The sequence below is a fragment of the Dipodomys spectabilis genome, unplaced genomic scaffold, assembly GCF_019054845.1.
Source record: "Dipodomys spectabilis isolate Male_0828 unplaced genomic scaffold, ASM1905484v1 ptg000051l, whole genome shotgun sequence".
Taxonomy (NCBI): domain Eukaryota; kingdom Metazoa; phylum Chordata; class Mammalia; order Rodentia; family Heteromyidae; genus Dipodomys; species Dipodomys spectabilis.
In genome coordinates this window covers 1,662,368-1,676,653 of record NW_024870728.1, presented here as the reverse complement: position 1 = coordinate 1,676,653, position 14,286 = coordinate 1,662,368, and the positions used below count along the sequence as shown (strand labels likewise).

Below are 14,286 nucleotides of genomic sequence, written 5' to 3'. Positions count from 1 at the left end.
GAATAAAAGCTTCTGTGCCCCTGCCTTATGAGTTCTGCAAGTTCACATTATGTAAATATATGTAATAAAATATTTACTTAGGGTTTCCATAAAAATGTCCAAAGCAGAAAATAAGAGAGTGTCTCTTTGCTGGTTTTAGAGGCTCTGCTGGGAATTCTGAATGAAATTCAAGCCTCTCGAATATGTTTTGATTGGCCTTTTTCGTGTTTTATCTCCTGTAATGAACTCTTTGTCAGTTTGTCAATTTTCACTAAGGACAGAAAGTTCATGTGTAGTAACAACACAGAATCCAGATTTTAAATTATGGTTTATAGCATGATGTAATAATCCTTTCTCTCTTTTCCTTTAGTCAATATTTACCTGCAAGGTCAATATATTATAGTCTTGACTTCAAAAGAAGATACTTTATTTTACCTTTCCCAAGTGTTGTTTTTTGATACTTGAAATATCAAAACTAGAAGCTGAGCTCTCTGTGATTTCTGGCCACAGTTGGTTGGGGTCAAGTTCCTCGATCATTGTGGGCAAGTTCACTCTTCCCAGAGACCCAGTGACACAGCTGCCTCCCTGTGAGAGTGAGGTCACTGAATGGAGAGACAGGCTGGTTTCTCCCAGATCCCCAGACAGCCCTTCCCCTGCAGGAGTCAAGTCCAAGGCATTATTACTCTGTAGCAGAAGCTACTCTCTTAAACGACTTTAGTTTTCCCTAATGTATAAAAGGTATAAGATTGGACAGAAGAACTGGAAAAAATGCCCTGTAGGAGTATCTCTGAGTTCAGAGCAGATTAAGAATAGGAAATATTAAATTCTTTTCTTTCCCAGGGCCCCATAGCCACACTCCATGTTTGAAAAACTGAAAGAATTATCCCCCAGTGAAAAGGACTAGGATGATAGTAAAGATCTAAAATCCTGCAGATAAGATGTCTGGTTCTTTAGGATTGATCTTCCAGATCTGCAAAGATGCACATGGGGATTTGTGAATAAGGTCTACAAATCCAACTGTCTGTCCATCAGGACTCACAGTGAGCCCTCGGGTAGACCAGATCAACTTCAGCTGAATGAGGCCATTTTGAATCTCTCTATAGATTTTATTTTTAATTGGCTTGAATATGTGGCAAAGGTATTTCCTGGCAGTTCAAGACTTCTGGTGCTCTTAGTATCTGGAATCTCAGGACAAAGACTCTTCCTATGCCAAGGCCAGTCATTGTCGATAGGGTGGGACTTAGTAGAATTGTATCAAGTGTATTATTCTTTAGTTCAAGAAACTTCAGCCCTGTACATGTATCTTCAACTTGTCTGTCTGTCTTTGATGCTGTCTTCAAACTATGTGCTTATTTTACTTACATATTTTTATAGTCTGTTCATTTTGTGTATTTTCATATGCACATATATATAAGTACATAGGTATATATGTGCATACATATGCATATGTGTTTGTGTTCATGTATTTCATAACTGATAGATGATTTATAATATGTTCAAGGGTAAATCATAGGTTTCTAACTCATGATTAGGAAAGTGACACTAGTGTTGGTCACAGGGCTTAGGAGAAGTGTCTGGAACCACCACTCATATTTCAAGGCCATGCCTGTGGAAAGGACATGTATTCATATAGGAGTTACCTGACCTTCCCCTCCAGCCCTGCCTCCCCCCCCCCTCCCCCCCCCCTCCCGCAGCCTGATGATTCTTCTTGTACATTTACAGGCACCTTCGAAGTGGGCGTCCATATTGCTGATGTGAGTTATTTCATTCCTGAGGGATCCAGCCTGGATAAGGTGGCTGCTGAGAGAACTACAAGTGTCTACTTGGTTCAGAAGGTAAAAATGAGTCTCCAGTTTCTTAGATTTAAAAGTATGCTTTCATTTAGTGTTTTTCCCTGCTTTTCCTTTACTTCTCCCTTTTCTTTCTTTCTTTTTTTTTTTTTTACTTCTCCCTTTCCTTAAAAAATATATATGAAGAATAGTCTTATGTGAATCTTTTCTTGTACCTAATAATGTCTGAAGAAAAGTGCTTATCCTGGGAGAGTGTCATGACACATTTCCTAAAAGGCCAGAAGACACAAGTTTTCCTCTCTGGCCTCACCTTGGTGTGGCTCTGCCATATAAGTATCTCCAACAGCGATCAACTTCAGAAAGAAATGAGGGAAAATGCTTTCAAATGGTTATTCTAAAGCAGGGCCCAAGAAATTCAGCCCACACTAGTCATCAGTGTTTGTGCAGTTTGGAGAAACAAGGTAACCAGGAGGAACTGAAGCTTTTTGCTCTAGACCCAACTCCACTGTTCTGCTAAGTCAGTGTTCACAGACTTCTCCCTACTCCCCTGTGAAAGATGGAATTGACTAGACCATCTTCAGATTTCCATTCTGTACTGTAGCTGTAACCATGAGAATCCATCCCTTTAACAAGTATTTATAAAGTACCAGGTCCTGCCAGACATTGCAGAAGGCTCTGGATTTAGTGAATACAAGAACACACGTGGTTATTTCTACCACTCTGCCGTTGTTGCAGCTTACAAATTCTTCTGCCTTTCTTTCATGCTTTCTAACACTATCTGTCTGCTCACTTAGTTCACCTTACATTTTTTGTTGTCTTGACTTTTACTTTCTACCTGGATTCTGTGAACTCAATAGTTAAATGTGGATTTCTAGATAGCCTGGCTCAAACCTTTCCTCCTCCCTCCCTAGCTCTGTGCCCTAGTACCTGACTTCTGGTATTTTCTCATTGACCGTACCAGGGTGAGAAGTATATCTCACTACCCACCCTACATTCCAAGGTGCTCTGAAAGCTGAATGCCATTTTCTTGGCTCAATTTCTCAGGAACCAGAGGCCAGTCCAGGTTCCAAGCTATCACTATTCTGGGAACTTCCAAATATCGTCACCCAGGGAACAGCTCCCAGTCTTTCTCCTATGCCTAATTTGGCTGGTGGCTCCCACTGCTAGCATGTCTTTGTGCATACCCTGCTGGCAGAGGAAATACTACTTTGTTCTCTACCCTCACAAATATCATGTCTTGGTAGTCTGTTGTGTTTTGGCTACTGACTCTCCAACTCCTGAGAAGATTCTCTTTGTCTACCTCCATTACATGGAACAGTTAATGGAGTACCAAGCTGTAGCTATGAGGAAACCACCCACATAGAGAACCTGGGGAGGCCGTGAAAGGAGGGTTCTCCGAGCTCTGTGCCTTATTAGCCTATAGACCTTGGCCTGAGCATTTTTGGTATGTCTACAAGATAATCTTCCCTTCCTTTCTTAACTCCTTTCAGAAACTTGTTCTCTTGACTACCTGCATCTCAACTTCCTGCTGCTCCCCAGAATAGATTGCCCTATTGCAGATGTGTTGTATACATGCTGTTATTGTAGGCTTCAAGGGTGCTATGTACTGCTCAGCCTGGAAATATCCCACCCTTAGCGTGCCACCAAAGCTATCCCTATGTTCTCATTCTTGAACCCCGGCCATAGAAAGGCTGAGTTTCATTCTGGCAGCATACGGGGATAACGGACCATTTTACAAACTAGTGTTTTGCCTTCTGTTTGTTCCCCACTAATGCTATGATATTATCATTGACTGCTTCATGTCCATTCTGCTTTCTGGATTCCCTGGGCACTATCTTCCTACTCGCCACTCACTCTCACACCCTTGACTGAGATTCCAAGTACATAACTGGCCTGGGGCCTACAGCTTATAGCTGTGGCAAGCATACTTTCTTCTTTTTTTGGGGGGGGGGGGGTCCAGTCATGGGGCCTGAACTCTGGGCCTGGGCGCTGTCCCTCAGCTCTTCAGCTCAAGGCTAGCGCTCTACCACTTGAGCCACAGCGCCACTTCCGGCTTTATTCTTTTTGCTTATGTGGTGCTGGGGAATCGAACCCAGGGTCTCAGGCATGCAAGGCAAGCGCTCTACCACTGAGCCACCTTCCCAGCCCCATACTTTCTTCTTATACCTGAAACCAAAGCTGTCTATCAACAGACCTCAGTTTACATTAGGGGTTTCTTGGCCTCTTCCTCTTTCCTATGGAACCCGTATCAGGACTACTAGACTTTTAAGAACCCATCATCTTCTGTGCCTTTTTCTGGTGCATAAAGTTAGGACACTTCCCACTGCAATCATACCTTGCAGCACCTATGACACATGAAAGAGAAAATTCTGAATTGGGAGCTGCATAGTTATTCACGCCCAGGTTCGAGAATTGGAGTGGCCGGGACATTAGATGACCTCTGTTCACAGTGAAGAAATTATAAAAGAGCCAGAACCTTTAGGGACCATCCAATGGGAATGAACATTGATTAGCTAGATGATTAGAACTTCAGCTGTTCTCTACCAGTTTTTGTACTAAGCAGACCATCTTCTTAGTTGACTCCTGTGCCCTTCTTAAAGCTAAATGCAGTGCATTTGTCTCTATTGCTCACAATATTTCTGGCATCTGTGTTCAATCTGTAGTAGGTACAGGAGCTAAAGGGAATTAAGCACACATTTCTGATCCACCAGTCTTTGAACACAGCATACCAAGCTTCTTCCCTGATATGATGTCCTCCATGGCCACAAATTCTAAGCCCTCACAGTCTGTCATTGTGTATATTAATGGCTCTTCTGGAGCACAGTACTTCAACAACAGCTTTCATCTTGTTTGTTTTTGCTTGTTTCTTTGTATTTTTAATATTTTTATTCTCCTAATCTTTACACATAAACATAAAGGGGCCTACTAACCTGGTATTAGAATTACCTTTTGTATACAACCCTATTCTACTGACAGCATTCCTTGTCTACAGTTTCCTGCACTCCTTTACTTATATCAATGTCATCATTCATAGTGACTATAGCTTCCCTGTCTAATAGATTAGCCAGCTACCTAAGAAATCTTAGTTATCTAGGAGGACCCAAGATTTTCTGGCAGGCTGAGAAGGGGAAAAAGACTACACAGTCAGTTCTAAGTCTCCCTGAGGACATCTACACAGAAGACACTGTTTGCTGTTTGTAAATTTACACATACCTTCTGCTAGTACAAGAACTTGTTCCATAGATCTTCAGTCATTAAATCCTCGCCTGCTTACCTCGCCCTTATAATTCTTCTATATTCCTCCAGCTCTGCCATACTTACTTGGACAAAATAAGATAAGGAGCCCAAAACAAATATCTTTTAGTCTATGACATTTGATCATACCATAACTAACTTGCATTAACTTTGCTGGGAAAGATGTTAGAAAGATAGGGAAAATAGCTTCAACCTCAAAGATGCATAAAATGCATACCCAACAGCATGACTAAAATAGCAAGACAGAAAGGCTTATGATGTAAGACTGTCACAGCTGGGGAAAGGGAACTTGGTACCATAACTTTGGAAAACTGCTTCACAGTATCTTCTAAAGCTGAATGTATACATACTTTCTGGCCCAGAAGCTTTAGAGATGTACCAGGTACAAACATGTATTATGTATGTGTATAACAAAAAATACATGAGAATGTTCATTGGAGCACTATTCAAAATAGCTAGAAATGGAAAACTACTTAATACCCATTCCTGTAAAATGAATAGATTACAATATGTTCACCAAGTGGGAGGTTAAAAAACAAGAATGAATGAATAACAGCTCACACATTCTCATAATGGTGAGAGAAACCAGACCCAAGAGCACACATTACACGATTCCATTTATGCAAGTTCAAAAATAGGCAAAGGTGATTGATTCTATTAGAATTCAGTATGGTGACCTATGGAAGGAAGCAGGGCTCAAGCAGAGGGGCTGCCCATGAGAGTTAGTCTGGATTCTGACTAGGAGTGTTCAGTTTGTAAAAACATGTCTAGCCTCTTATTTATAACCCATGTACTTCTCTGCATATATGGTATATTTAAAAATAAAATTTTAAAAAAAATTGAGGCTTTAGGGGAGGTGATTTCGAATCCATTTTTGCTCTTTTGACCATCCCATCTAGGTCCTCCTTCTTAGAGAGGTTGGCCCTCCTGAGAACATGGTTCTGACACTTGCACTTGACTCCACATAATGTGACCTCAGGGTGGAATCATCCCATTTACACTTTGCCTCAAAATGCTGTTGGCCAAACCTAGCCTTTGCCTGGCCCAGACCTCTTCATGAAGGAAGATGAGTCTCCAGATTCCTTTTATCTACAAAAACTGTAATATTATGATCAAGAGCACAATTGAAGCAATCTCTCACACTTTGACGTAATCCCTTTAAACTTTAAAGCTCACATCAAGTGAATAAATATGAAGCTTTTCTCCCTATTGGGAAAAGTTTAACTCTGTTCTTCAAGTTTAGCTAAGAATTTTAGAAACCATTAGAGATTTTTCTTTTAAGCAGGTGTTTTTCTCTATCCAGCTGCTGCATTTTCCCTTTCTAACTAGGAATTCTGTTTCAAAATCAGAAATTGGGTTAAATAACTAAGCATAGTTTCTTCTCTGTTCTTTTTTGGTTTTGTGATCATCACAGTTCTTGAGTCTCTCTTTGGGACTGCCATTGGAACTCTGCTGCTAAGTTTTGGAGGTAGGGAGCTGTGAAGAGGAAAGGTCTGAGAACCTCTGCTGTTAGGCCCTGCTTCAGGTTTGGCAGGGTGCTCAGCACTGACCCACAACCTTGGACAGCAGCAGCTGTGCATTCTGATGCCTTTGAACCACTGCTCCGACCTTTCCTCCTACTCGTTTTTGTTTCTTAAAGGACTGTGTCCAGGAACTTTTCTGCTGTTTTCACTTTACTTTGCCTATAAAGATCTTCTTAAAAGCTGGATAAGCTGCCTTTCCCCTCTCCAGAGTCTCTGCTTTCTCATTTGGCAGAATCATTTTTCCCAAATTCATCACCCCGGGAAAGGAGGGTGGAGGTGGATAGGAGTTCTGGTTGATTTCCCATCTATAGGGAGTATGGCTCTGACTTCTTTTCATCCAGGCATTGACCTATGAGTGACTGATGGTCAGAATTACAATCTAAGCTTGGTTTTGGGAATGATCCCATAGAGCCAGACAATATACAATGAAACCAATCTTGGTCCAAATCTCATCTCACTGACTTTTAAATGAAATTCTTTTTGCTGAGATTTTACCCACAATAATAAGTACTTGGTAACTTGCTATCAAGGGTGATGCTCAGGCTGAAAGATAAAAAATTAAATAGTGTCCATTGAAATCATGAGAAAACAAAACACTCTTTTTTTTGGTCAAAAGATGGTTGTTTAAGGACAGGAGACATCTATCTACCCAACTTTTCTCAGAGGACAGGATATCTGCATAGTTAATATCTGTCAGACATTTTCTGAGAGAGAGAGAAATACAATGTAATTTTAATTTTCAAGGTAAATTTTTAATAAGTGAATTCGGTTTTAAAACTAACAGAAAACCTAAACAGTTGAAATCTAAACCTAAATTTTCAGCCTAGTGACCGAAGCACTCATGTTATTTTAGGTGTAAAACAGCTCAAATGAAAGTTCGCCCATAAATCTCTACGCTATTTTATTGGTACTGCTTTATATAGAGAGATCAAAGATTGGAATTGGAAGCCTGTCTTCATGGAGAGTCCAAAAAGTTTTAAGATGTTCCTCTCTGACACCAGCAGGTTGTCAGAATGTTGATGTTTTGTTAATGTCAAACTGTGTAGCAAAGAGTTGATCAAATTCTGAACCCATAGAAGTGTTGATATGAAAAAGAAAACTCTTTAAACAGAGATGTTGGCGGGCAGATGAATTACCTATTTCCTTTAAGTTGTTTCAGTGTGTAAGTAGGGAGCTAGCTGAGCATAAGTTGGTGTTAAAACCTCAAAGTCCTCAGAGAGAAGTTGTCAGGCTTCATAGCTAGGTGGGTGGGCCCAAAGGATGTTGAGGGAGTTTGAGTGGGAAGCCAGCCAGGGCTTGGGCTGAAAGGGACAGAGGGGCCCTGTGGCCCCCAAACTAGTAGAGAGCGCTAGGTGGGTTGTAGGTGTCTAGCCTCAGTTTGACTGCTCATCCTTCCTGCTCCTTCTTCTTAGATGATTGATTCTCCCCCTCTGTGGCCCTTTCGGTTGGTCACAGGGCTCTCCTGGCTAACCCGCTGCTGAACTTGGCCAGCCTGCCCGCTGTGGCTTTTGCAGATGTTTCTGCTCTCTGAGGCTAATGTAAGATTTTATAGTCTTGTTGGTACCCCCACCCAGCTGTCTTGGGCAGTGGTGTATTGACCCAAATGATCACTTCTCTCAATTCTCCCAAGGTTTGGTCCAGAATGCTTAGAAAGTCAAAGTCCTGTTATCTGACCCTTCTTTCCACAGCCAGCTTTTAGGCTTTCTCTTGACCCAACTTTGGACTTGGCCTGGAGGCATCCTTCAAGCTCCTTTCCTTTTCCACTTCCAAAAGTACTATCAAGACTCCACCTAATTAGCATTTATTGAGTACCAGTAATGTGCAAGGTGCTAGAATGCAAAGATGAGATGAATTCTGATCTTCCCTAAGGAGCAAACATTTCACAATACACTGGGTTGCCCTGGGTTACAGAAGTACCATTCCCAATGAAGTTTCATCTCCCTGGCTTGGTAATAGAAGGCATTTTCTGCAAGGACTGGTAGGTGTTACACAATAATCAATCTGTGAACAGTGTTTCTCTGTTTCACTGGAAAGTGTTTATGTTCCAGGTGGAGACTAGAAACGTTGTGTTCAAGGAGCTATATGTAGCTTGGAAGTGCTAGGGTGTGAGTTGCAAGGGGAGCCAAGAAGTAAAGTTAGGGAAAGGCCTGGAATGGCAGGCTAAGAAGCCTGGCTTTCCCTAAGAGCTCTCTTTCCATCAAAGTAGAAAATCACCTGAATACTCTGGGTGAGGGAGAATGAGGCCAACGCAAGGATCATTATCAGTACCAAGGTCCTTCTCCCATGAGGTTTTGAGTAATTGCTCAAAGAATCTCCAGAGAGTTTCCTAATACTATGGGGTCTCACTGCATCCCAGAAGAATGAGGGCAACCAATGTCTTCAGCCTAGTGCTAGGTGACATCTGATAGTTTTACAACCACCCCAGTATATTAAAGTCCTTCTCCTTACCTCTCCAGCTATCATACAGCCAGAAGTAGGGAAAGGCAAAGTATACAAAATGGAAGAAACTACCTCCCCATTAGCTTTACTGTTCCCTTGGAGGTAGGGTTACAGAGGTCAGCTTCTACTTAGCAGCTAAAAATCACCCTTCATTCCTAGACTGACCACAGAGGGTCCAGTCGTGATGGAACTTTTTGGCTTAGTTATTGTTTTTCTGTATATGCTTTATTTTTTTGAGACAGTTTTACTATATATTCCAGGTGTGCCTCAAATGTAGTCCTCCTGCCTCCATTTCTGAACTCTGGAATTACAGTCATGTGCATCATGCTTGACTTGAGGATACAGTCTTTATTAAAGATTTTTTTAGTTCCACTGAAAGTATTTGGACCCTCTTTTATCCATAGAGGAGGCAAAAGTCTAATTATGTACTGAATCCAGCTCATCTATTATTTGGAAGGTAAAGACAACATGCCTTTAAATGAATGGGGTTGCAGATAAACATTGAGTGGAGTTTAGTAAGAAGAAACAGAAGTCTGGAGAACAAAGATGAAGGTGAAACTTCAGCAGCACACATACTAAAACTGGAAGGATACAGTGAAGATTAGTACTGCCCTTACACAAAGATTACACACAAATTTCAGAAGTGTTCCATATTTAAAAAAAATAAGTTGTATTAGCTTGTTTTTTTAGTTACTGCAATGAAATACCTGAAGCTGGTTTGTTAACCTAGTTCTGGAGATTGAATGTCCAAAGGCATAGTATCATCTCAGACAAGCCTCTATCTACCATTTGTCTACATTACTTCCTGATAGATGATACAACAGTGGCAGGAGTTATGGGCAAGGGAGAGATCACATGGCTAGACAGGAAGCCAGGGTAGAGGGAAGACCAGTATTGGCCATACCTCTTGAAACTCCCACCACCTTTCAACACTGCCATACTGGGGACCAAGCTCTGAACACATAAACTGATTGTGGGACACTCAAACCAGGTCCAAACTATAAAAGTCCAAACTGTAACAGAGGTCTTATCCAGAATTACTTCCACCTCCAGAACTCTGGAATTCAAGCCTTCTTCACAGAGCAAATCAAGACCATTTGGGAGACTATTAAACTGTATCATGAGAGGAAAAGAGACAAGTGTCCATATTGGAGAGAGATTTGAAATGTAAGATCTGCATTCAGGACTCTGGCACTGACTGGATGTAGTAGGGCAAGGAAAATGGAAGAATCTCAACAAATAGAGGTGGAGATGGAAGGTGGTAAGGATGTGGTACGTTGTTTTTTAGGAAGTTTTAAAGAAGTTATGTGATTAGCTTATTTGACTGGGGAAAAGATACTGCTTTTAACAGGGAAAAGATACTGCTCTTATCAGAGAAAAAAAATATCAACACAGGAGCAAGTTGGGGTGGGGTGGGGAAGGGGAATGCTGGACTCTTGTCTTCTCCATGTGATATTTGAGGAATCCATGGATGCCCAAGTTAAGGTATCCTCATAGAAGGGGGGTCTTATTCCAAGCAGTGGCTGGGTTAGGAGTGCAGATATGGGAAGGACTTATGTATACACAATAGTACAAACCCAGAGAGAAGAGATCCCTCAGGAAACAGTGCCATGGAAGAGAAGAAAGCAGAGGGATAGTGGTAAGGAACCAATGATAAGGAGCTAGCTGAGAAAGGATCTAGAAAGGGTTTTATTAAGGATCTGGTTGTTGTTTATTTTAAAAAAAATATGTACACTTTCCCCTGAGTATGGTTATGTGTGTGAAGAATTAAAACAAAGGCTTTGTATCAGCATGTTATCATTCTTAAGGACTGGGCCTCACAAAGTTTGCATTGTCATGCTTTGGTTTGGTATCTCCTAACATTAGTACAGTGAATGCACTATCTTGTGATTCAGAAATAAAGGAAGGAAGTGGGGAAAAGTGAGAGGCACAAACCATTTTGAGAAACCTGTATGACAAGTGAGGGAGAAGGAAAGATTGGGGAAAAGAATGGTACCTGTGAGTAAGAAAGACAACTCTAGCATTGTGTTCTAGCTCATGATCAAAGACCAGCCAAACAGGGAGCTCACAGGGAAGATCTAGGCTTTGGATAGAGGCACCAGAGTATACATGTAAAGTTGGAGAGCAGAGTTGGAAGATGTGAATTGAAGGAAAATAGTTGAAGGGTGCTGAGAAGGGGTTGAGACTGACAGTCTCAGTCTCTCTGTGAAGAAGACCTGAGCTTTTCTGCTGAGAAAGGTTGAGAAGAGTCAGGTAGATTGTATCTGAATGGCATAGGAAAGAACTGACAAAAAATGAGAGCGAGGAAGGGCACATTGTGAGGCTGGCCACAGGGTTTGTAGAATTGAGGCAGTAGGAGTGAGGGAGCTGGGCACTGAAGTGATCTGTACTGAGCAGAAAAGCTGAGGACGGAAAGGTAGGGAAAAAAATCAAGAGACTTGAGCTGGAAGTGTGACTCAAGTGAGTGCCGGCCAAACAAGCAAACTGAGTGTGAGACCTTCAGTTCAAACCCTAGAACTACCACAAACAAAAAGATCAAGAGGGGCTTGGCACAGTGCTGGTAGTAGCAGGGCTCTCAGTTACAGTTAGACATGGCTATTTCTGCCCCCCTCACACCAGTTTGGAGTGTGTCTAGGTACTGTAGCAGGCCCCATGTCATGGTTGTGCTATCCAGGGTCCAAGTTATCAGAGGGGCCACCTGCTGTTCTTTCATTTCTCTAGCCCTTCTCTATAGGGATACCTGCTTGAATGGGGTTGTGGAAGATGCATTCACAGTGACCCCAGCAGGACCAGGCTGATTTATGAGAGCCTGGAATATGTCAGACCACAAGTGTGATCATAACCTCTCAATTTCTTCTCTTTTGAAAGACAAGATGCCTAGATACCTATTTACCAAACTGTATGGGCACAAAGATAGTTTCTTCTTCCATTCCTGATCTGGTGAAGGGTTTACTAAAAGGGAACGCTTCTTAAAAATATAAATTAATTATACTATCTCAGAAGTTTTCATGTTTCTCTTCTTTATAAGCACTTAGGTTCTTTGGCCTCTGACCATAGTAGTATGAGTAGCCAAGCAGTTTTGATAACCTGGGCAGCTACTGAGTGTGCTGATTATTTCCTTTATATTTAAATACTTAGGTGCCTGTGACATTTTAAAGTAAAATGTTTAGCTGGAAGTCTGCCAAGTATTGTATAAAATGATTTATGTGATACAGGAAGTATAAAAACAGGTCATCTACAGATTTAAGGTGCCTGTTGTGTGTCAGATGCTAGTTAGGGAGACAGGGAAAGACCTTGTTTTTGTTCTTAGGAGTTCTGTGATCTGGAAGTGGGAGATACACTAGAGAAGCAACCAGGATACAGGATGCTGTCTGGTTGATGCTATGGAGGAATGCAGAAGATTAGAGAGGGTGGAAGGAGTGGCTTGCTCTTTGAGACTTCTTTACATTGTCTTGGAAAGAAAAGAGGAATTGCAAAACATAGTACATTCTCTGCCTGGGGGAGACCAGAGAAGCCTTACAGATGGCAGGTAGCTGAATCTAGAAGGATGTGCATAGGTTTGCCAGATGCAAAGTGTTCAGAAAGGTGTTCCAGAAAAAGAGAATAGCATGTGCATAAACTAGAACAATAAGCAGACAGGCTAGGTGAAGGGCTTGCAGAAAGATGGCACATGCGGCTGGTGTTATGGATGGAGGGTAATGCCCAGACCAAGAGTGAATGGCAGGAAGACTGATCCAGGTGATGATGCAGTGGCTAGGAACCCTGGAGGTTTTTTTTCCCCTTTCTTTCTTTTAGGGGGCACTGGGTTTGAATTCAAAGCCATTTGCTTCCTAGGCAAGCACTCTACCACTGAAACATTCCTTTTATTTATTTTTCAAATAGAGTCTTAACTAGGCTAGCCTTGGACTATAATCCTGCTACCTTTTCCTCCCAGATAGCTGAGATTATAGATGTATGTCAGCATTACCTAACACTATCTAGATTGTTTGTTGAGATGGGATCTTGCTAACTTTTTGCCCAGGCTGGCCTCAATCCATGATGTTCCTCTTCACTGCTTCCTAAGTATCTGGGATAACATAAGTAAACAACTACAGATGGCTTGAGCTGACTTTTATCTAGCATTTCTAGTATTCAAAGTCTTTTTTTAGGACATTTGAAATGAGTTTCAATGTGACATTTTCAAACATGTATATAATGAACTTTGATCATATTCACCCCCCCCCCATTACTCTGTAGTTTCTTCCTCTTCCCAAATAGACCTTCTTCTGAATTCATATCCTCTTTTTCTCTTAACTCTAGATTCAACATAGAGGAGAAAACTATGTGGTATAGGCTTCTGTCTTTCAAAAGAGAATACCGCATGTATATTTCACTTAACATGATATCTAGTTCCATCGTTTCTCCTGCAAATGACATAATTTCTCTCTTCTTTATGGCAGAATAAAGCTGTTGTGTATATATACACCACCATGTGTTGATGGACACAGACTGATTCCATAAGTTGGCTATTATGAATAGTGTTGTAATAAATGTGGATACACATCTGTTTCTGTTGTATGGTGACTTGCTGACTTTAGGTTTATACCCAGAAGTGTATAGCTAGATCATGGTAATTCCATTTTTAGTTTTTAGGTGAACCCACATACTGATTTCCATAGTGGTTAAACTAGTTTATAATCCTACCAACAGTGTAGAGTTCCTTTATCCCATATTCTTAACAGCATGTCTTGTTTTTGCTTTCTTTTTTTTTTTTTTTTGGGCGGGGGGGGGTCTGGTCATGGGCCTTAGCTCTGGGCCTGGGCACTTCCCTCAGCTCTAAAGGCTAGCACTCTACCACTTGAGCCACAGCACCACTTCCGGCTTTTTTTTTCTTCTGCTTATGTGGTGCTAAGGAATCAAACCCAGGGCCTCATGCATGCAAGGCAAGTGCTCTACCACTGAGCCACCTTTCCCAGCCCTTTGTTTTTGCTTTCTTGATGATAGCTGTTCGGACTGGGGTGAGATGCAATCTCGTTTTGTTTTGTTTTGTTTTTTGGGTTTTTTGTTTTGTTTTTTGGGTTGGTCTTGGAGCTTGAACTCTGGGCCTCGGCTGTCCCTCGGCTCTTGAGCTCAAGGCTAGTGCTCTGCCACTTGAGCCACAGCACCACTTCTGGCTTTCTGAGTGGTTTATTGGCGATAAGAGTCTCACAGAGTTTCCTGCCCAGGCTGGCTTTGAACCTCGATCCTCAGATCTCAGCCCCCTGAGTAGCTAGGATTACAGGCATGAGCCATCAGCACCCGGCTCTTTTATTTGTATGTTT

The 14,286-nt window shown here is 41.6% G+C and overlaps 1 protein-coding gene and 1 non-coding gene across 2 annotated transcripts in view; both read left to right on the top strand.

Moving 5' to 3' along the window:
• The window catches only part of Dis3l2 (DIS3 like 3'-5' exoribonuclease 2), a 341,977-nt gene that overhangs the window by 225,348 nt on the left and 102,343 nt on the right, over positions 1–14,286 (top strand). Inside the window, exon 11 of the mRNA XM_042679162.1 lies at positions 1,702–1,814. Within this exon, the coding sequence (XP_042535096.1) occupies positions 1,702–1,814 (113 nt within the window). The remainder of the gene's footprint in view (positions 1–1,701; positions 1,815–14,286) is intronic.
• Positions 9,539–9,644, top strand: LOC122107586. Its single transcript, XR_006147373.1, has one exon. It is a non-coding gene; the product is annotated as a U6 spliceosomal RNA (small nuclear RNA).